The following is a 22,019-nucleotide window of genomic DNA, read 5'->3' on the forward strand; positions in this document are numbered from 1 at the left end:
TTAGTTACATTTAAGGAAAGACTGGATAGTTACATGGAGAGGAGAGGACTGGAGGGGTATGGACCGGGTGCTGGTCAGTGGGACTAGGAGGGTGGGAATTTGTTACGGCATGGACTAGTAGGGCTGAACTGGCCTGTTCTGTGCTGTAAGTGGTTATATGGTTATATGGTTATGGTTATAAACAGAGGGGTGGAAACAGATGGTTAGAAACAGAGGTCATGAAACAGATGGTTTGAAACAGAGTGGTCAAAGAGGGATGGAAACAGAGGGGTTATAACCAGAGGCTTCTAAACACAGGGGGTGGAAACAGAAGGGTGGAAACAGAGGGGTGGAAACAGAGGGGTGGGAACAGGTGTCGAAACAGAGGTCTTGAATCAGGTGGGTCGAAACAGATCGGTGGAAACAGAAGGGTATAATCAGAGGGGTTATTAAGTTGATAGGTTTTAAGTTGAAGTAAAGAGATGGGGAATGAGATTGATGGGAGTGGACATGGACCCAATTGTCCCGATGCCCTCCTTTCTTGTGTTATGTAAGTGAATAAGAAAGAATTGTGGGGTTGAAACCAACAGTGATAAGTGTAATGAAGGAACCTAGGGTGGGAGAATGCCATTGCATCTAGAAAATCATTCCTGGTCTTCTTAACCCACTAGATATCAAACGACACTAGGAAGGCCATCAGTTCAAAATGATTTGCTCTGGGTTGTGGGGGGGGGGGGTGTTACTTTGTATATTTGAAGCAAGATGCAAATATCTCCTGAAAGCATAGATTTTAACTTGTCAGCTGCAGCCTGATTTGAAACTTGAATATGCTTCTTAAATTAAAGTTGCATGTGCCTTCCGGATTAGTGCAATGAGAAATTGAATCATCCTGAGTCATGGAAAGGCCCCTACCTTTCTGACGTTTGGTGATCTTGGTAGGAGATCAAGGCAAATATGGACGTTCTTCCTGGCCAGCACTAAGTAAATCCTGGATACTGTGTGTTTAGAGAATTGTCAGATCTAGATCCCATTGCAATTTTGAGCCTGGTTTAGCACTCTCTTCTTGGTTCATTTCTTCAATCAGATTCCCTTTTGCTTCTACCCCTTTTTAGAATCGACTTCACAAAAAGAAGCTCCACAAAAATCCACATTGTCCTTTAGAAAAGGTAGTCACTTGGTATCATTGCAGCTCAGGACAACAAAGAGTACTTAGAAGACTAAAACTGAGGGCCAACTACCCATCTTCATAGCACTGTCAGATTAAGAGACATGGTGATGTATAATATTTTAACCTATTTATAAATCACTGGGAAGAACTTGACTATCTTAAGTGCTATCCCAATTCTTAAGCCTTTTATATTTCCTGTAAGTCCTTCTCAATGGCCTTCAAGAAGGGAGCTCAGAAGAGGCTCTGCAATAGGATTAGTTATTCCGAAGCTCCACAAAGAGACTGCCCCCTCCCAGATGAATTTTAAAAAATAATAGATGTTCTACATGTCTTAAGATACCAAGTACGAGTGAGCAGAAGTTTTCCAGTTGTAGCAAATTCCCTGGAAATAGCTTTCTAGTGGGCAAGGAGCTGCTGCACAGGCTCACCAAGTTTGCCTCAGTTTCAGCATGCAGCTGAAGCCCTTATGAGGATTTTTATCTCTGATTCACCATTTCAGATGTGATTACTTGAATTAGTCATAATAATGTCACTCAAAGATCACCAATGGGAGTCTGTTGCCTTCTATATGGGAGAGTTGGAATCCTGCTCTATAACATTAACACAGATGACAAGAAATTATGTTTCAGATACTCGGATAGTTGAGTTTAATTCACCATGATTCTAAAATTTGATAGCTTGCTGTTAAAACATTTCTATTACATTCATTAACAAAAGTTATTTATCCACCTGATTCTTAGCCTTCTGCAGAGTGCAAAAGACTGCATTCACATTGTCACTTGCAACCTGCTGTATCGGTGCGGTAGTGAAAACAAAAGTCTGCAGATCTTGTGATTGAAGTAAAAATACACAGAGATGCTAGAGGAACTCAGCCACTCTCGCAGCATCCATTAGAGGTAAAGATATATTATATATGTGCATTATATATAAGAATATATAAAAATATATATAGTATATCATATATATATATAAAAATATAAATATACACAAACACACACACACACACACATGTGTGTGTGTGTGTGTGTGTGTGTGTGTGTGTGTGTGTGTGTGTGTGTGTGTGTGTGTGTGTTGATTTGAGCCCTTCTTCAAGGAATAAGCAAAGAACAGGAAGGCATAAGAATAAAGAGACTGAAGACTGGCTGGGGGAGGAATAAAGACCAACAAAAGGTGTTAATTTGATATGATGAAAGGAGAGATGAGAATTAATTTTGTTCTGTGAAAGGAAAAGGGAGACAGACCTGGGAGAAAGGCAACAAGGGGAAGAAGTGTGTTGGTTTCACTTTCACTGCTTCAAGAATGCTTAATTAGATCTCACCTCACCTCAAGATAAGTCTGTGAATGCACCATTAAAAAGACACAAAGAATGATTGGAACATGCCTAATGATAACATGCCACACAATCTGTTATAATGACAGTACAAATTTAAAGGGGTTTTGCTTCACTTAGCAGCATTCATTTATTAAGACAGAAACTGAAATTATAACGTGAGTTTTTCTTATTCGTGATAGAATGCAAGAAGATAACTGCGAAGCCTCCACATCCATAACTCAGCTTCTGAGGGAGAGCTATTTAGCTGAAGTCCGAATACAACAAGAGCACGGTGAAAAAAGCCGTTTAGAAGGTCTCTCACAGCATTTTCATTACAGCAGTAAATCTGGGGTTTCCCAGGATATGGACGGCCAGGATGAATCTCCTGACCTGTCTGCATTTTTGAACCAGGAAGAATTGGACAAAAGTGTTAACTTGGCTCAGCAAGCGATTGGCCTTTGTTCACATGAAGTGAATAAAGAAGAAAAGCAGACCAATTTAAATTGCCCCAACATCCAGAAACCATCTGGGAACAAAAAAGTTTTAGAATCTACAAACTCCTCAAGTCTCCCAGAGAAATCAAATAACCTATCTTATCAGCAGGAGAACTTAATCAGAAGCGCCAGCAATTCGAAAGAGAATTGCAAAGAATTAAGAAAGCAGCCAAAGAATACTCCTTACTGCAGTGAAACAGAGTCTAAAAAAGATTACTTGAGTAAAGCTGCAGATTTCATTGAGGAGTTATCTTCGCTCTTTAAAACAAACAGTTCAAAACGAATTAAACCTAGAACCTGTAAAAGTGCTCGAAGTAGGGCACAAGCCAAGCCTCGTCCACAAACTCAACATTCAAGCTGGTCTGTTGATGAGAGGGAGAGGGTGCATGTTCCATTTTCTACACAGGTGTACAATGAAAGCACACCAAAAGAAGAATCCCCAGAAGTAGAACAGGCTCCAGTTCCATCCGGATCTATTAAAAAAATAACAACAGAAGCTGAAAACAGTGAAGCTCAATCAAGGCCTTTACCTAAAGAAGATACCAAAGGAGATCCACCACGATTCAGTCAGCGACTGAAGAGCAGAGAAGCAACAGAAGGAAGCAGAGTCCAGCTTGAATGCGTTGTGACAGGATTACCAAAACCAGAAGTGAGGTAACTGTCCTATATTTTTACTTTGTTCTTTAAGCTTACAGCTTTACTTGTCAAAATATTCCATTGTGAATAACTTGACATAAAATTAAATGTATGGAAACTTGCATCTTGAGCTTAATTGCAGCCTGGGTTGCAACTGGAGAGGCTAGGGCAAGCTGTGTGAAAAGAGACTGTCCTATTTATATTTGAACCTACATCATGGATTTTGCAAAATAGCATATTTGATCGAGTAAATTATATTTGTAATGAGGGGTGATGTGGATGACATGGGTGAATGTATTGGTGGGGCGAGAGACAAATATTTATGATGGGAAATTGACTGAGTTTGCCCACTTTCAAACAGAAAGCTACCTGCTGTCGAAAACTCAGCCTGCTCATTTATGTGGCTGGCCCAGTTGCATTTCTCCCCAGTGCTTTGGGACTTGGTAATGGTCATGTATTGACTATCAAAGGCAGATGGAAGATGGTCATTGCCTGGCACTTGTGTGGTGCAGATGTAACTTGCCAATGATCAGGCCACAGGTTAATGTTGTCAAGGGCTTGCTACAAGCTGGTAGGGATTGCTTGCTTTCTGAGGGTTTGTAGGTGACGTTAAACCATATTGAATTATCAGTAAACATTTCAATTTCAAAATTAATGGTGGGTAGAATTTTATTGATGAAACAAATGAAGGTCATTGACCTAGAGCATTTCCCTGAGCAATAACAGTGGGCATTTTTTCTGGATAATTTACCTTGAAAATCTACAAATATCCTTCTGGTGGAGAATTTCCTCCTGTTATTCAATGACAGGTTTTTGCCAGGGATGCTCGATGCTACGCTCCATACTGCCTTGATGTGAAGCTCACTCCCACTCACCCGAGCAACTTGTTTGTTTAGAGTGCCCTTGCATTGAGCTGTGTTGTTGCTTCTAGCTGAGTGTCCCAGCTAAGCACAACTGTTTTCATGGTATTTCATTTTGTACCTTTCTTCATTGAATATCATTATGTCTATAAATGTATCATTGATATTATTCAGACATTTGATTGCACATAAGTGTTTTCCCTTCCTTTTGGAATCAAGTAAAAATTGGCATCCAGGAAGTAAGCTGTGTTAAATTATTCCTTGTCTGACCAATAGTGACCAAACCTGTAATTCCAGACAAATTGTCCACTCCCACCATTGATTTTCTCTCTTGTTGTCGGGTTTTGTTTGGTCTTACTTCAGGGCCTCCACGTAATCAGTGACCTAAGATTTAGAGCTTACCGTAGGCTGATTAGAAATCCTTTCCTATTTTATATTACAGTTCATCACAACTATTCTAAACAGGATAGATTTAGAATAGATAATAGAAGATCAAACGAGGACCTACCTTAAGTCCTCCTAACTACAATATCTCTCATTCAACCAGAAAAACAACCCTAGTTTAAATGGTGCATAGGTGCACACATAAGGGCACATCTTGTTTCACGAAGAACATTTTCAGATGTTTCTACAGGAACTGCCCATATCTTTGAGTTTCTCAAGGACAGTGGTTCTCAACCTTTTTCTTTCCACTCACATCCCACTTTAAGTAATCCCTATGCCATCAGTGCTCTGTGATTAGTAAAGGATTGCTTAAGGTGGGATGTGATTGGGAAAGGAAGGTTGAGAATCACTGCTCTAGTCCTTTTGTTACTGAAATATTTTGCTTGAGAAAAAATGTCATTGGCCCATTTCCTTAGGAGTTATGAAACCGTACACATAACGAGTCAATTAAAACTGTGGGTTTCAAACTTTTTTTTTCACCTTAAGCAATCTCTTAATAATCACAGAGCACAGACAGCATCGGGATTACTTATGGTCGTGTGTGAGAGGAAAGAAAAAGGTTGAGGACCACTGCTCTAGCTGTTTGTTTATTGCTTTTGATTTTTAGCTTCTGCAGTCTCGTGTCTCCAGTGTTTTATAAAGTTGACACAAGACCTCCCTGCTCTTGTCTAATGAAGGCAAACACATGTATGCCTTCATTACCATTAGATATTGATATCTGATTTGAATGCAATCATGCTTCTAGAATGCTCTGGGGTGGAGAATTCCAATGATTCTTCAGCCTCTGAAGATTTTTTGTTAAACTTCAGTCCTAAATATCCAGCTTTTATTTTCAGACTGTAATCTCTAATTCTTGTCTCTTCAGTCAGGAGAATCATCGCTCCCATATCTACCCTGATAAGCCCTCGAAGGAGTTTCAATGAGGTCATCTCTCATTCTTCTAAATACTGGAGTAGAGGGGGTGGCCTACTTAACTTCTCACCATCTTCCCTGCAACTAGGCTGATGAACCTTTGCCACACTCCCTTTATACCAACACAGAATAATACAGTGCAGTATGGGCCCTTCATCCCTCAAGGTTGTACTGACCCTATATGAACCAACTCCACATCAACCTAACCCTTTCCTTCCTTGCCTCTCATATCCCTCCAGTTTTCCTACATCCATGTGCCCATCTAAGAGATTTTTAAATAAAAGAAAAGTCAAAAAATAGGGCTTCATAATTCTAGACAAAGATGAATGTAGATTTGAATAAACAGATTAATTAGTTTGGATTAGGGCATGTAGAGAGAATATGAAAAGTACAATAAATGTGAGATATAGAATGGTGCAATATAATTTTATTTATATTTAACACCATATAAATGAAAAAAAAGAATTAGACTCTTTCAGATTTATGTTTTAGATGTGGACAGGAGATTGGCAATTTTTCATTCTACTTGGCAGTTAAACCTTTTTGGTTAGAAATGGGTAAATTATTGGAATGAATAATTGGGATTAAATTCCCCCAGGATTCAATGTTATCTTTATTGGGTGATATTAAGTATATTCAACCTATGTTGAAATTGAATATGTATCAAAAGAAGTTTGTTCAAATTGCATTAGCTCAAGCAAAGAAATGTATTGCCATAACTTGGAAGTCTGGTGTGGATCTGGGTATTGAAAAATGGCTCACTGAAGTTTGCAGTTGCATACCACTTCAGAAAATTACTTATAATTTAAGAGACACATTATATATTTTGGAAGATCTGGAGTCCTTATTTACAAAATGTGAGTGTTAATATTTAAATGAAGCTCTGACATTCCCTTCTCCTTAAGGTCTCAGTATATTATAAGAGACTTTAAAGTAATAGACTCCCTGTTGAGGGTCTCTGGTCCTGTTCTTACTCTTCTTTTTGTTTTCTTCTTTTGTAGGGGGATGGGGAAGGGGGTGGTTTCTTATATTTTGTTTTCTTTTATATACCACATATATTTGTATTGTTTTGAATTATCTTTAATTATGTTTTAATGTATGGTTTTAAACTAATAACTACATTTAAAAAACAAGATTTTGAAAATGTCACTATTGTTCTGGCCTCCACCACCATTCCTGGCAATGCATTCCAGGCACTCTCCGCTCTCTGTGCAAGAATCCTTGTCTCCCTTAAACTTTCATCCACTCCCCTTAAATAGATGTCCTCTGGTATTGGCCATTGCCGCCCCATTAAAATGATTTTGGCTGTTCACCCTTTATATGCCTCTCATAATCTTATACACCTTTATTAAATCATCTTTCATCCCATGTTGCCACACAGTCTTGCTTCATGACATGTTTTCCATTCCAGGCAGCATCTTGTTAAATCTCCTCTGCACCTTTTTTAAAGCTTCCATACCCTTCCTGTACGGAGGTGACCAGAACAGAAAACAATATTCTAAGGGTGAAAAACACACAAATGCTGGAAAATCTCAGCAGGTCAAAAAGTGCCTTTATGTAGCGAAGATAAAGATACATCACCGACATTTCGGGTTTGAGCCCTTCATCAAGGTGTATGGGCTCAAACCCAAAACGTCGGTGATGTATCTTTACCTTTGCTACATAAAGGCACTTTTTGACCTGCTGAGATTCTCCAGCATTTGTGTGTTTTTTTCACTTAACCACAGTGTCAACAGAATCCTGTGCTTTACCCCCAATATTCTAAACCAGAGTTTTATAGAGTTGCAACATTCCTTCATGGCTCTTGAGCTTAACTGCCTGACTAATGAAGTCAAGACAAGTCAATTGTCATCTGTTTGCACAAGTACAACCAAACAAAACTGCATTCTCCGGTCCTCGGTACAAAACATGCAGCAACACAACCAGACATGACACTCGTACAGACAAACAATACATATGAAGGACAAGCATTTTATCTATAAAAATAAATCAATACATTTTGGTTTGTACAAATAAAAGTCTCAGATGGTCAGTGTGAGCAGTTCCTTTGGTCATTCAGCATTCTCACTGCCCGTGGGAAGAAGCTGTTCCTCAGCCTGGTGGTGCTGGCTCTGATCCTCCTGTATCTCTTTCTCAATGGGAGCAGCTGAAAGATGCTGTGTGCAAGGTGGAAGGGGTCTTAAATGATTTTACATGCCTTCTTTAGACATGGTAGATTGTGTCGATGTGGAGGGAGGGAGACTCCAGGGATCCTCTCTGCCACCTTTATGGTCCTGTGGATTGACCTCTTATCTATTTCTCTGAAAGAACCGTACCACAGTGTGATGCAGCTGGCCAGGATACTCTTGATAGAGCTTCTATTGAAGATTGAGATAATAGTGGCCGGTAGCTTTGCCCGTTTCAGTCTTCTCAGGAAGTCCAGTACTCTTGTACCTTCTTGAAAAGTGAGAAGATGTTGAATGTCCACAATAAATAACTTGTTAAATGAACTCCAAGAAACTTGGTGCTCTCCACTCTTTCCATTACAGAGTTGTTGATGTGTAGTGGTGGGTATTCATTGCCGGTCCTCCTGAAGTCCATGATCATCTCCTTCATCTTGTTCATGTTGAAACTCAGGTTTCATGAGATTTTTCACCTCTTCTCTGTAGTGTAATTCATTGTTGTTGCTGATGAGACCAAATATTATTGTGTCATCTGCAAACTTGATGACACTGTTGGAACTTGATCTGGTGATGCAGTCATGGCTCAGTAGAGTGAACAGGAGCGGGCTGAGCACACAGCCCTGAGGTGCGCCAGTACTCAGCATGATGGTGCTCAATATTCTGCTAGCGACTTGGACAGACTATGGTCTTTCCATTAGGAACTCCAGAATCCAGTTACAGAGAGGGGTGTTGAGTCCCAGCAAGGACAGTTTCTCCACCAACCTCTGGGGAATGATTGTATTAAATGCTGAGCTGAAGTCAATGATCTATGTAAATATGCTCCGTGGTCCTGGAGAAACGCTATCTTGTCTTTCCATGTGAGCATGGTATGAATGAAAAATTAAGATAACTTGACTTGATCCGTAATAGTCTTGAACCCTTGCCACATGCACCTGGTGTCACTGGTATTGCAAAGCTGACTGTGGATCTTCAGTGTGTATCCTCAGTCAGCACACCATACACCAGGGGGAACAAATTTGTTTAAGGTAAGAGCCACATACAATAAACTTCATATGTTTGAGAATTGCAGACATGAAAATATACTACATAAATGTTTTTACACTTACATGCACATTTTGTTACAAAAATGTATACAAATATTAAGAAATATATGTACATAATAATATTTATTCATGTATGTAGTTTTTAAATTGCTAATTTGTATTAGTTTAAACAATGAAAAAGTACACATACCATGTAATAGTCAAACATAATGGACCAATTTTTTGGGTAAATTTCAGGGGGTGAACACACCTTCTACTTTTGACCGTGTTAAGTACTTACGTCGTTTGGGGCGTCAGAAGCTCAGATGCGCAGGTGGTTGCAAGTCCGTGTTTGGGGGTTGGGACTTAGGATGTGACTGGGTGGTAAGTCTGCGTTTGGATCATTGAGAGGTCAGATAGGCAGGCAGCTGGGATGTCTTGAGCTTGAATGGGTGGGCGGCCGGGGCTGAGGCCAGAGTCCACAGTCAGGATGTCAGCAGCTCTAGTAGCTAGGTGGCCTGGACCTAGGCAAGAGTCTGTGGTCGAGGCAATGGGAGCTCCAGTGGGCGGGCGGCTTGGGCCTAGGCAAGAGTCCATAGTCATGGGAGCTCCATGGGACAGGAAGCCTGAGCCTCCATGAGAACCCACAATAAAGGCATCGGGAGCTCCAGAGGGTGTGCAGCTGGGACCTTAGTGAGATACGGCAGCCTGGGCATCGGGAACTCGGATGGGTGGGTGGGCAAGGCCAAAAATTGTGGGGTCAACTTTTATATGGTATGGACTATTACACGGTATACAAACCAAATATTTTCAATCACAAGTCATGCTCATAAAACTACCATGATAAAGACCGTACAATTCCTGTCTCAGTCAACATATTTCCGCGAACTGCACATTATATGTCAAAGAGCCACATGTGGCCTATGAGCCGAGATTGGCCACCCCTGTCAAACACCTTCTTAACCTTCTTATCAACTTGTATGGACCTCGACCCCAAGATCCCTCTGTTACTCCACACTGCTAAGAATCTTGCCATTAACCATGTACTCCACCTTGGTTTGATCTTCCAAATGTATCACTCCCACACTCCCACTTCTTCAGATTGAACTCCATTTATCACCTTTGCCCAACTCTTCATTCAGTCTATATCCTGTTGTAACCAATGACAATCTTCTAAACCAGTGGTTTTCAAACCTTTTTATTCCACTCACATGCCACTTTGTAATTCCTATGCCATCGGTACTCTGTGATTAGTAAGGGATTGCTTAAGGTGGCATGTGAATGGAAAGGGAAGGTTGAGAATCACTGCTCTAGATCCAATTGTTACTGAAATATTTTGCTTGAGAAAAATTGTCATTGGCCCATTTCCTTTGGAGGTATGAAACCATGCACATAACGAGTCAATGAAGTATGATTAAAACACTGGTTTTCAAACTTTTTCTTTCCACCCACATACTACCTTAACTAATCACAGAGGACCTATGGCATAGGGAATACTTAAAGTGGTATGTGAGTGGGAAGAAAAAGTTTGAAAACTACTGGTCTACTCTATCCACAACATCTCCAACCTTCCTGCCATTTGAAAATGAAGAGTATTTTTTTCATAAGGAGCCCAACATTGTACACAAATTTTAAGATATCTTTACCCTTGTATTCCCATTCTCTTCCAGTGAAGCATTTGCATTTCTAACTGCCTGCTGCACCTTTATGATAGCTTTTGGTAACTTGCATAATGAATGTCCAAGTTTTAGTGTACACCATTATATCCCGATTTAGACATAGAGTTCAGTAACAGGCCCTTCCGGCCCAGCAGCCCACACACCACCATGTAACCTACAATCTTCGTACATTTTTGGAGGGTAGGTGGAAACTAGAGCACCTGCAGACACAGGGAGAATGTACAAACTCCTTACAGACTGATCCACCATCAGTAACTCCGAAAGACTGGAAGTTATGCAAAATGGACGGGTTTTTATTCACAATAGAATGGAGGCTCCTCCATGCTGGTCGACTGTCCTGAACTGGGAAGGGGGCTGTGGGACAGTCACCTTTATTCAGGAGTCTGTGGGTGGAGCCACAGGTACAATCAGCCAATGGGTGTGCCCCAATTGATAAATATACAGACAGTGGTTTACCACACAGACAGTGCTCGATTCAAACCTGGGTCGCTGGAACTGTGATAGTGCTGTGCTCACCATGCTGCCCAGTATTTAAAAAAATACGATATGTCTATTGTTTCTATATTTCATGTTGCTGTGTTGGACTCTGCTTGAATATGTCCTTTATGTAGCAAAGGTAAAGATACATCACCAATGTTTTGGGCTTGATCCCTTCATCAAGGTGTGAGAAAATGCCGGCAAGCATCCGAACAAAAGGGTGGGGATGGGGGGAAGGGATGATAGGTGGAGAAAGAAGGGAGGAGACAGCAGCAATGAGGGGGAGGGAGGATGGTAGGGATGTGTAGGTAAAATAACTGCAAGGACAGGAAAGGGGGAGGAGAAAAAAAAGGTGAGCAGGTTTAATGGAAAGCAGTGAAGTCAATGTTAAATGTCATGAGGCTGAGGGGTGCCCAGCTGGAAAATAAGGTGTTGCTCCTCCAATCTGCAGGTGGTCAGGGTGAGGCAATACAAAAGGGCATGGACAGACATGTGAGCGCAGGAGTTGAAAGGGTTGGCAATTGGGAGGTCGCTGTGGTTGTGATGGAGCAGAGGTGCAGAGCAAAGTGACCTCCCAGTCTGCAACCGGTCTCTCCGACGTAGAGAATGCCAGAACACTAAGAAAGCTAATGATGTTCCTTTATGTATGAGGAGCTGCAGTGTTAAGTAAGGTGACAACAAAATTGTTGTAGAGATCACAAAATTATTGAAGTAAATCTTAAAGGATAGGATTTATTTATCCTTGGAAGTACGGTCTAATTAGTGATCGTCACGATTTGTGCTGGATGAAACCCCAACTCTCTAATTTGACTGAGTTTTGATGAGGAAATAAAGATTGATAAAGGAAGGATGTTAGATGTTGTCTGTATGTACTTTAAGACATTCTATAAGGTTGGTCCAAAAAGTTACAGTAATCTAAGGTGAACCAGCTAATTGGATTCGAAATTGGTTTAGTGATTGAAGACAGTAAGTATTTTAGAAGGAAACTTTTCTGATTTGAGTGTGAACCACAGGAATTGTTGCTGGGACCTCTGTCATGCATATTAACATCTTGTTAAGGCGATACAGTTAGTAAGATTGAGAATGTTAGTGATCTTGAGGAAAATGAGGAAGGTTGTCTAAGGCAGATCAGATATAGATCAGATGGAAAGGTGTGCAAAGGGTTGGCAGATGGAATTCAATCCCAGGAGTCCAGAGTGATGTATTTCAAGAAATCAAATAAGAATAGGACATACATTATAAATGGTATACTTGGGGACGTTAATGGATGTTGGGGTTGAAGTCCATGGTTCCCTGAAAGTGGCAACACAGGCATTTAGGGTAGTGACTTTGCTTTCATAGATCAAAGTATACAATATAAAAGTACATTTTGATCCAACCTGACAAAACACCTGAATTATTGTGTACAGTTCTGGCTGCCACAGTAAAGGAAGGATATGATTTGCTTTAGATCAGTGGTTCTCAACCTTTTTCTTTCCATTCACATACCACTTTAAGTATTCCCTGTGCTGTAGATGTTCTGTGCTTAGTAACGGATTCGTTAAGGTGGTCTGTGGGTGGAAAGAAAAAGTTTGAAAACCACTGTTTTAATCATCCCAAATTGACTCATTATGTGCACAGTTTCACAACACCAGAGGAAATGGGTCAATGACAAGTTTTCCAAAGCAAAATATTTCAGTAACAATTGGGTCTAGAGTAGTGATTCTCAACCTTTCCTTCCCATTCACAGACCACCTTAAGTAATCCCTTACTAATCACAGAGCACGGTGGCATAGGGATTACTTAAAGTGGTCTCTGAGTGGAAAGAAAAAAGTTGAGAACCACTGCTTTAGAGAGTGCAAAAGGACGTTGCCTGGATTGGAGGATTCTAATTATTGGAGAGATTGGATGGACTGAGTTTGCTGATAGAGGTTTTCAAAATGATGAGAGATATAGGGCTGAAGGGTCCTCTTCTGTGCTGCACACTTCTCAATGACTCGATTCTCTTCTACTTTAGTCCTGGCTGAAGGAAGGGATAAGTGACAAAGGAATGTGTTCGAACCCTCACCTAGCCTGGGACTAATGACCCATGGGCAGGGGGTTCTGACACCTGATGAGGTGCCCTAATTGGCTACCTACAGGGAAGAAACACAGCCTCTAACCCCACGTAAACAGAGGACTGTGGCTACAATGCTGGTATCTACTGGGTTGCCAGTGATACCCTGGTCAGCCTAAGGGTTACTAGCCCCTTACCTGCAGATGGTGTCCACTGTGGCAACAATGACCTGGAATGAGTGCAGGACCTGACCACGTGGTTTAAATATCCACTCTGCTGAGCAGCGTCTATGATGTACAGGGCCAGCCAATGACAGTGTGTACTCCGACTGGTGGCTTCTAATATCAGAGGTATGGTTACCTTCCCAATGTAACAGACATTATACAGTAAACTTTGATTATTCATCATTATGAAAATCTCAATGCGGTGATGCAAATTGTTTATCTGTTTTATCAATGAATTAAAGATACTTACAGCTCTAACTACGAAGTTTGATTTATTGGATTAATAAGATAGTAATTCGGAATATCATCGCTCACGTTTCCTTGCACGTTTTGAAATTGGGAAATACTTGAACTTGGAAAGTGTCGTCTATAAAGAGGAGCAGAGTTAATGTTTCACAGTGGGGAGAGAAGGATAGGGCGTTCAAACTCCGAGGGGGTAAGACAGGGCTGTTGTGGTAAGAGGCTGTCAATGCTTAGTGTATGCAACTTTCAGTAGATAATGACAAAATGTCAGAAGATTAGCGTATTTCCTTAGAGATCAAGGTCGCATTGTCCCATCTTGACGTCCTTGATTACACTCTACTTACACCATAATTATGATTGCAGTCATGTTCTCCTGCATGACAATCAGTCTGATTTGGAATAAGGAGCCAAGGATAAATGCAATGGTTAAAAAAAAAAACAACTGCTGGAATAACTCAGTAGGTCAGGTGGAGGCCGAGGTCTGGTGCACCCTGCATTAAGGTGGTGCACCAATTCTGCCGCAAGGTCTCGAACAGAAATGTTGACCTGTTGAATTCCTTTAAGTTTGTTTTTTTAGCAGACTGATAAGACTTCATAATGTAATAGCCATCATCTTCCGAAAAAGAACACTTGTTTGTTCAAAAGATCAGCTAAAATACATGGTGTGCAGGTGGCTGTCTCAGGATAAATGTGCCATGCAAACTTTCTGGATTCAGGGGATTGACAGTGGATTTTTTGTGGCTGGTCACATATTATCTTTATATTCAGGGCGTGCAAGGGTTTCATATTCATAATTGGGTGCTGAGTCAAATGTGGAGCCCAAGTACCGAACTTAAAGAAGCTTAAAATCTGGGGAAATCTACAAATGTGCAATGTTTAAAAATATTGGGAAACATGGTGTCAAACAGAAATGTCTGCAGATGCTGTGATTGTCGTGTGATACACAAAAGTGCTGGAGGAGCACAGCAGGTCACACAGTATCCTGAAAAATCAAAGGTGTACAACCAACATTTTGGGCCTGAGCCCTTTTTCAAGGCATGAGCGGAAAGCAGGTAGGTGCCTGAATAAAAAGGTGGGGAGAGGAAGGAAGGAAGAGGCAGGGGGAGGACCACAGGTCAACAGTTGGATATGGTGGTGGGGGCAGAAGAGAAAAACGCAGAAGTTATGGAGCACTGGTGAGACATTATTTGGACTACTGTGTACAATTTTGGGCCCCTTAGAAGGGGTGTAATAATGTTGGAGAGAGTACAGAGAAGATTTACCAGCATGGTTCCTGGAATGCAGGGGCTAACATATGAGGAACATTTAGAAGCTCTTGGACTATATTCATTGGAATATAGAAGAATGAGAGGAGATCTCATAAAAACATATCAAATGCTGAAAGGATTGGACAGAGTAGATGTGAATAGGATGTTACCCTTGGTGGGTGAATCCAGAACAAGAGGGCATGTCTTAAAATTAGAAGGAACCCATTTAAAACTGAGATGAGGAGAAATTTCTTCAGCCAAAGGGTCGTGGATTTGTGGAATTCGTTGCCACATACAGATGTGGAGGGTCGATCATTTGCAAAGTTTAAGGGGGAGATTGTCAAGGTATCAAGGGATATGGGAAAAAGACTGGAATTTGGAACAGGATGTGAGAACAGTTTTGCTCAGGGTGGATTTGCAGAGCAGACTTGATGGGCCAAATAGCCTAATTCTCTTCCTTTTAATGAGGAAGGGATAGTTTTCTCAATGGAGAGGAAAGGTCATGGGAGGAAAGGAGGCAGAGCGATAGGGAAAGAGAGAGAGACAGAGAGAGAGAGAGTTTCCGTTAGGTTCCTTCCCTGGCTCCCTCTCTCTCTTATTTACAACAGTGACCGCAGTGCCCATGCTAGTAGAAGAAATGATACCCAGCTTCATCTCATTTTCCAGCTAGATCTATAGCCCTGTATACCTCATTAATTGTTCCATATGTGATGAGGATTTCTCTCAGCTTATCTTCCAAATCTATATCATCGTCTGAATGAAAGATGGTCCTTATTTCCTCTCTAATCCTGATAAGAAGTATTTTAATATCTGTCTCCTGGATTTTGAATCTTCAAGATTCAACTTATTGAGGTTGTAATAAAACAGTGGCATATTACATGAAATTGCTTTTGCCTGTTGTAAGGCAGACAGAGTCGCCATCAGCAGAAATTGCCTGAAGAGCTTCTTACCCATGTTTATTGTTCCTAATTATTCTGATAGAACATTTATTTTCTCCCTTGGAATGGATTCCAATACTTGATAAACCACACTTAAGCCAACTGCCTTATCTTTTGACTCTCCCTTTCTTTCTTTTTCAAAACCTCAGTACACTGTGAGTAGTCCTACAGATGTGTGGGACCAGGGATCATGAAATAAATGATGGTCACATCCTCTGCAGTTTTTTTCCTTTTCATACACTGGGATATGTTCAATTGGGGCCTGTCTACTTTCAAAAGTGCAAAAAAATCCCTCAAACAACTTTTTGTTTACCTTTGTTCATGCTATTTAATATTTTACAGACATCCTCATTAACCACATTATACTTTATCCCTCTTAGGAAGGTAACTGTAAAGTGTTATATTTATCTCCGACCTCTATCTCCATAGGATGGGGAGACATTTTGGCCCCATAATTGGCTCCACTCATTTCTTATGTATAAATAAGTCATTTTCTTTGGTCTTATTTGCTCATTGTTATTTGTACTCAATCTTAAATTTTTCTAGATTTCCTTTGAACTTTCACTGCTGCACTTTCTATGTTCTTCAAGACTTCCTCACTATATTACGCTCTCAGTCTTACATGAACCCCTTTTTTATTTTATATTACATTGATCACTGTTAAATAATTTATGATCTTACATCACAAGTTTACTGTCTTCACCAACCTTTGCATAATTTTTTTATTCTCCCTTTGATTCTTTTTGCGCTTGCAGAGATAATACATTTTGGTCGAATTTATCATATTTGATGAAACAGAAATGGTGGGGAAAGATTAACAGTATTCCCCATTCAATATTTCACATGACTGGCAAAATCTATTTGGGCAAAGTCTTCCATTCCAGTTTGGGTTTAGGTTTGTTTACATGCAAATTGCATTTACAGACAATCTGATGTTGCACTTCAGAGCCAAACCAGAATTGAATTACAGCCTTCTTGTTAACACAGTATAATAGGACTTCCCTGCACCCTGGATGCCCCTATTACATTGAAATCCAATGCAAGTTGAAATCTAATCCAGTAAAATAGTTGAGAACTTTTCGTTGAAGTTATAAACAAAATTATTTTTGTCTGGATTAACTCCTTCATTAATTACAACTCCCTGGAAAGCAGCAATGCACCTATTAATTATTATCTGGTTGTTGTTTTCTATAATTCTGTTGATGGATTAAATAACAGCAGTTTAGCAATGCACTAACTTGGAGGGCGGGGGGGGGGGGGGGGGGAAACTCTGAGTAAAGTCAATGGGCACCATACTGGGGATTGCTGCTCATCTGAGCAAAATAATCCATTTCAAATGTTTGAACTTCAGGCTAGGTGAACGTGCAGCTTCACAATTAACATCTATGTGCAGCACCTTTCTAAAGAGTACCTAATTAGGGAAACACACCAAATATTTATCAGATCCAAAAATAAAATCAAACAGAATTTACTGCATCAAAAGAATCAACAACAATTAATACTTCACACTAAGTGTAAAATAATCTTCAGTTTGATGTGTTTTACTCTTGCTTAATGGTAGGGGTTTGGACTTATAAGGTTTCATCTTTTGTTCAGGATTTTCTTTTTTTTTCTTTCTTTTGGGCTTTGATGATATGTTAGATAACTTTTGTTCAACTGTGAATAATGTAAATATTGATAAAATATTATAGAAGGAGAAGAGAAGGAAAGAGAATTGTAAACTTTCTTTATAAAAATAAATTTTATAACTCTTTTGAAAAGAATTAATAATTTCATCTTTCTTTTCTTTTTATCCTCCTTTGGGTTGGGTTTTTTTTTGAGTAGGGCTTTGAGATATTATTACAAATGTACGCTGGATTTTTGAATTGTATTCATATTTTAAAATAAATTCCTTTTATTTTAATTATATTGCATATTGTATAATTATATTGTTGAATTGTTTATACTTTAAATATTATTAAAATATTTTTAAAAGAAAAGATACGTTAAGGCAAAAGTGAGAGAAAATAGAATTCTAAAATCCATCCCTTGTCCATGTCTGCTTTCTTATGACTTAGTGATGACATGTGGCTGTTGGTGGGAAGACTTATTTGTTGCTTATCTCTAATTAGTTAAAAAGTTCAAAGATCAAATTTATGGCCAGAGTACATACATGACTTCACATACAACCTTGAGATTCTTTTTCCTGCAGGCATGGCAGTATTGCCAATTACCAGAAACCGTAAACTATGTTCAAGAAGAAAGAAATGTCTTCAACCTAAACTGATTGGGCAAATGCAGAAACTAAATATTCCGGAATAAATAATGAGCAAGTAAGAGTCCTTAAATGAATCTCTGAATGAGTTTGTAATTTAGGAGTCTGATGGCTGAGAAGTAACAGCTATTTCTGAATCTAGAGGTACCCTTTTCCTGATGGCATCTGTGAGAACAATGCATGTCCTGGCTTCTGAGGATCCTTGATGACTTTCGCTGCTCTCCCTCAGCAGTGTTCCATGTAAATGTTCTCAATGGTGGGGAGAGTTTTGCCCATAATGTACTGGGCTGTGTCCATGACTTTTCTAGGGCTTTCTGCTTTGAGGTTTTGGTGCCCCATTCCAACACACTTTCCTCTATGTATCTATAGAAGTTGCCAAGGTTTACAATTGCACACCAAACCTCCTCAAACTCCAGAAGAAGTAGAGGGGGTGATGTGCTTTCTTCATAATGGTGAGAGTAGGGTGGATCCAGGAAAGATCCTCTGAGATAGTGGTTCCCAGGAATTTAAATTTACTCACCCTCTCCACCTTGGATCCCCCAATCACTGGATTGTACACTTCTGGTTTTCCCTTCCTGAAGTCAACAATCAACTTCCTGGTTTTGGTGACATTAAGTGCAAGGTGGTTGTTGGTGCACCACTCAGCCAAGATGTCAATCTCCCTCCTCTATGCTCTCTCATCGCCCCCTTTTCATACAACCTAATGCAGTGTTATCAATAGAAAATTTGTATATGGTGTTGTTATACCAAGTACACAGTCATAAGTGTAGAGAGAGTAGATAAGGAGTCTAAGTAAGCAAACCTGTGGTGCTCCTGATGCTGATGGACATGTTCTTACCAATCCACAATGATTGGGATCTAGAGATGAGGAAATCCATGATCAAATTGCACAGTGAGGCTCAGGTCTTGGTGTTTGCTGATTAGTTTTGAGGGGATGATGTTGAATGCCGAGCTGTAGTCAATAAAGAACATCCTTATGAATGCATCTTTGCTGACCAGGTGATCTAGGGTTTTGTGTAGAACCAGTGGAATGGCATCTGCCATAGACTTGTTGCTGCGGTAGGTAAATTGGAACAGATTCATGTCGTCGCTCAGATAGGAGCTTAAATGATTCAACACCAGCCTTCCAAACACATAGTCACTGTGGCTGGTGTTTAGGCAGGTTGCCACAATTTTCTTGGGCACCGGTATAATTGAAGCCTGTTTGAAACAGGTGGGTACCATGCCCTGTTGGAGTGAGATGTTGAACATATCCATAAACACACTAGCCACTTGGTTGGTAGTGAACTGCCTCTTGATGAAGATCTTCCCACAGCGCAAGAGAGCTGAGATTGCTGAGACTTAGACCCAGCAATAATGAAGGAGTGGTCACATGTGGTCGACGGGGCAGCTGCAGCAAGGATGGCATCCCGGGACTGTCTCTTCAGGTCCAGACTAGAAGATCGCTCTTGTGCTTGTGTCATCAGGACATTAGGGGCGGGACCGAGGACGGGCTTAAAGGCTGCAGCGCGGCATTCAAAATAAGCCAGTTGTGATATTTGAGTTCACAAGCCTGTTGTCTCAGTCTCTTCACTGCACTCACTCCCAACCCACTACAGGAGCAGCAATATAAATTCAAACCAAGCTTGTGTATGACTTGGAGGGGAGCAAATGTGATTTTTTAGGCGGCTGATTCTTTCTTCCTGCGGAAGTTGAGGCTTTTGGTTCTACTGCTGATAATATAACAACTGATTTTTCTGCAGTGTGTTGAATCTTTTTGTTACATTTCTGTATTCTCACTCAAATTAGATAGTTCTCAAATATGCCTTTGTGACACACCCTCAAATTAATAAATGCAAAGAGAGAGACGGAATGCTTGGGTTTATTTATCGATCTGGCTGATTGATCAGAGACTATTGAGAGGAGATCTTGAAACCAACTGCAAAAGCTTTTTTGATATGTCAAGAGGAAAAGATTGGTGAAATCCAGAGTAGGTCCCTTGCAGTCAGAATCAGGGGAATATATAATGGGGAATAAGGAAATGGCAGACCAATTAAATTCTTACTTTAGTTCTGTTTTCACAAGAGAGGATAGAAATAACCTCTCAAGGATGTTGGGAAACATAGAGACGAATGCAAGGGAGCTGAAAGAAATCAGTATCTCTAAGGACATGGTCTTGGGGAAATTGAAGGGATTGAAGGCCAATAAATCCCAAGGGCCTGATAATCTACATCCTAGGGTACTTAAGGAAGTGGACATTCAGATAGCAGATGCTTTAAGAATTATTTTCCAGAACTCGATAGACTCAGGATAAGTACCCATGGATTGGAGGGTAGCTAATGTTACCCCACTATTTAAAAAGGGGGGTAGAGAAAAAGCGGGGAATTATAGGCCGGTGAGCCTTACATCAGTAGTGGGCAAAATGATGGAATCCATTATTAAGGATGTAATAGCGGAGCATATGACTAGCAGAGAAGGGATCGGACAGAGTCAACATGGATTTACAAAAGGTAAATTGTGCTTGACAAATCTATTGGAATTCTTTGAGATGGTGACAGGTAAAATAGATGGGGGAGAGCCAATAGATGTGGTGTACCTGGACTTCCAAAAGGCCTTCGATAATGACCCACATAAATGACTGGCATGCAAAATCAAGGCTCATGGGATTGGGGGTAAGGTATTGATGTGGATTGAGAACTGGCTGGCAGATAGAAGGCAGAGAGTTGGGATAAATAGCTCATTTTCTGAGTGGCAGGCGGTGACCAGTGGGGTGATACAGGGATCTGTACTGGGACCCCAGCTGTTCACAATTTACATTAATGATCTAGATGAGAGGATTGGATGTAATATCTCCAAATTTGCAGATGACACTAAGCTAGGAGAGGTTGTGTGCACTGAAGAGGGGGTCAGGAAGCTCCAGTGTGATTTGGATAAATTGGGGGACTGGGCAGATACATGGCAAATGCACTACAATGTCAATAAATGTGAGGTTATCCACTTTGATAATACAAACTGGAGGGCAGATTACTATTTGAATGGCAATAGATTGGGAGATGGGGAAGTGCAGAGAGACCTAGGGGTTCTTGTGCACCAGTCACTGAAGGCGAGCATGCAGGTACAGCAGGCAGTTAAAAAGGCAAATGGTATGTTGGCCTTCATATCAAGAGGGTTTGAGTATAGGAATAAGGATACCTTACTGCAGCTGCACGCCTTGGTGAGACCACACCTGGAGTATTGTGTGCAGTTTTGGTTGCCTTATCTGAAGAAGGATGTTCTTGCAATGGAGGGAGTGCAAAGGCCATCACCAGGCTGATACCTGGAATGGTAGGAATAACTTATGAGGAAAGATTGTGCAATTTGGGATTGTACTCACTGGAGTTTAGAAGACTGAGAGGGGATCTCATAGAGACATATAAAATTCTGGCAGGACTGGACAGAATGGATGCGGAAGGGATGTTTCCAATGTTGGGGGAGTCCAGAACCCGGAGCCATGGTTCGAGGATAATAGCAAAACATTTAGGACCGAAATGAGGAGGAATTTCTTTACCCAGAGGGTGGTGAATCTGTGGAATTCATTGCCACAGAGGGCAGTAGAGGCAGGTTCATTGAATATATTTAAGAGGGAATTAGATATATTTCTTCAGTATAAGGGAATTAAGGGTTACAGAGAGAAGGCGGGGACGGGGTACTGAACTTTAAGATCAGCCATGATCTCATTGATTGGTGGAGCAGGCTCAAAGGACCGAATGACCTACTCCTGCTCCTATCTTCTATGTTTCTATGTTTCTATTTCTTTTGTTATCAAAATTCAGTTGTTTCTGTGCTCAGCCCTCTTGTTTCTTAGCACAGCAAGCCAATCCTCCACTTGACTTTGCATGTCCATAGTCCAATATGACATCCTATTCTAATTTTTCTTCAGCCCCCTCTAACATCTGCATTTCTCATCTTGATCAT

General features: G+C 40.6%; 1 protein-coding gene across 4 annotated transcripts in view; it reads left to right on the top strand.

Moving 5' to 3' along the window:
- Nucleotides 1-22,019, top strand: part of mypn (myopalladin) — a 301,418-nt gene that overhangs the window by 35,670 nt on the left and 243,729 nt on the right. For 3 of the 4 annotated variants that reach the window (XM_069900832.1, XM_069900829.1, XM_069900831.1), the window contains exon 2: nt 2,660-3,607. In XM_069900832.1, coding sequence (XP_069756933.1) covers nt 2,661-3,607 — 947 coding nt within the window. In that variant the 5' untranslated portion in view covers nt 2,660. Of the gene's footprint in view, nt 1-1,887; nt 2,044-2,659; nt 3,608-22,019 lie in introns of all 4 variants that reach the window. The other variant, XM_069900830.1, reaches the window with a different exon arrangement.

The sequence above is a fragment of the Narcine bancroftii genome, chromosome 10 (genome assembly GCF_036971445.1).
Source record: "Narcine bancroftii isolate sNarBan1 chromosome 10, sNarBan1.hap1, whole genome shotgun sequence".
Classification (NCBI taxonomy): domain Eukaryota; kingdom Metazoa; phylum Chordata; class Chondrichthyes; order Torpediniformes; family Narcinidae; genus Narcine; species Narcine bancroftii.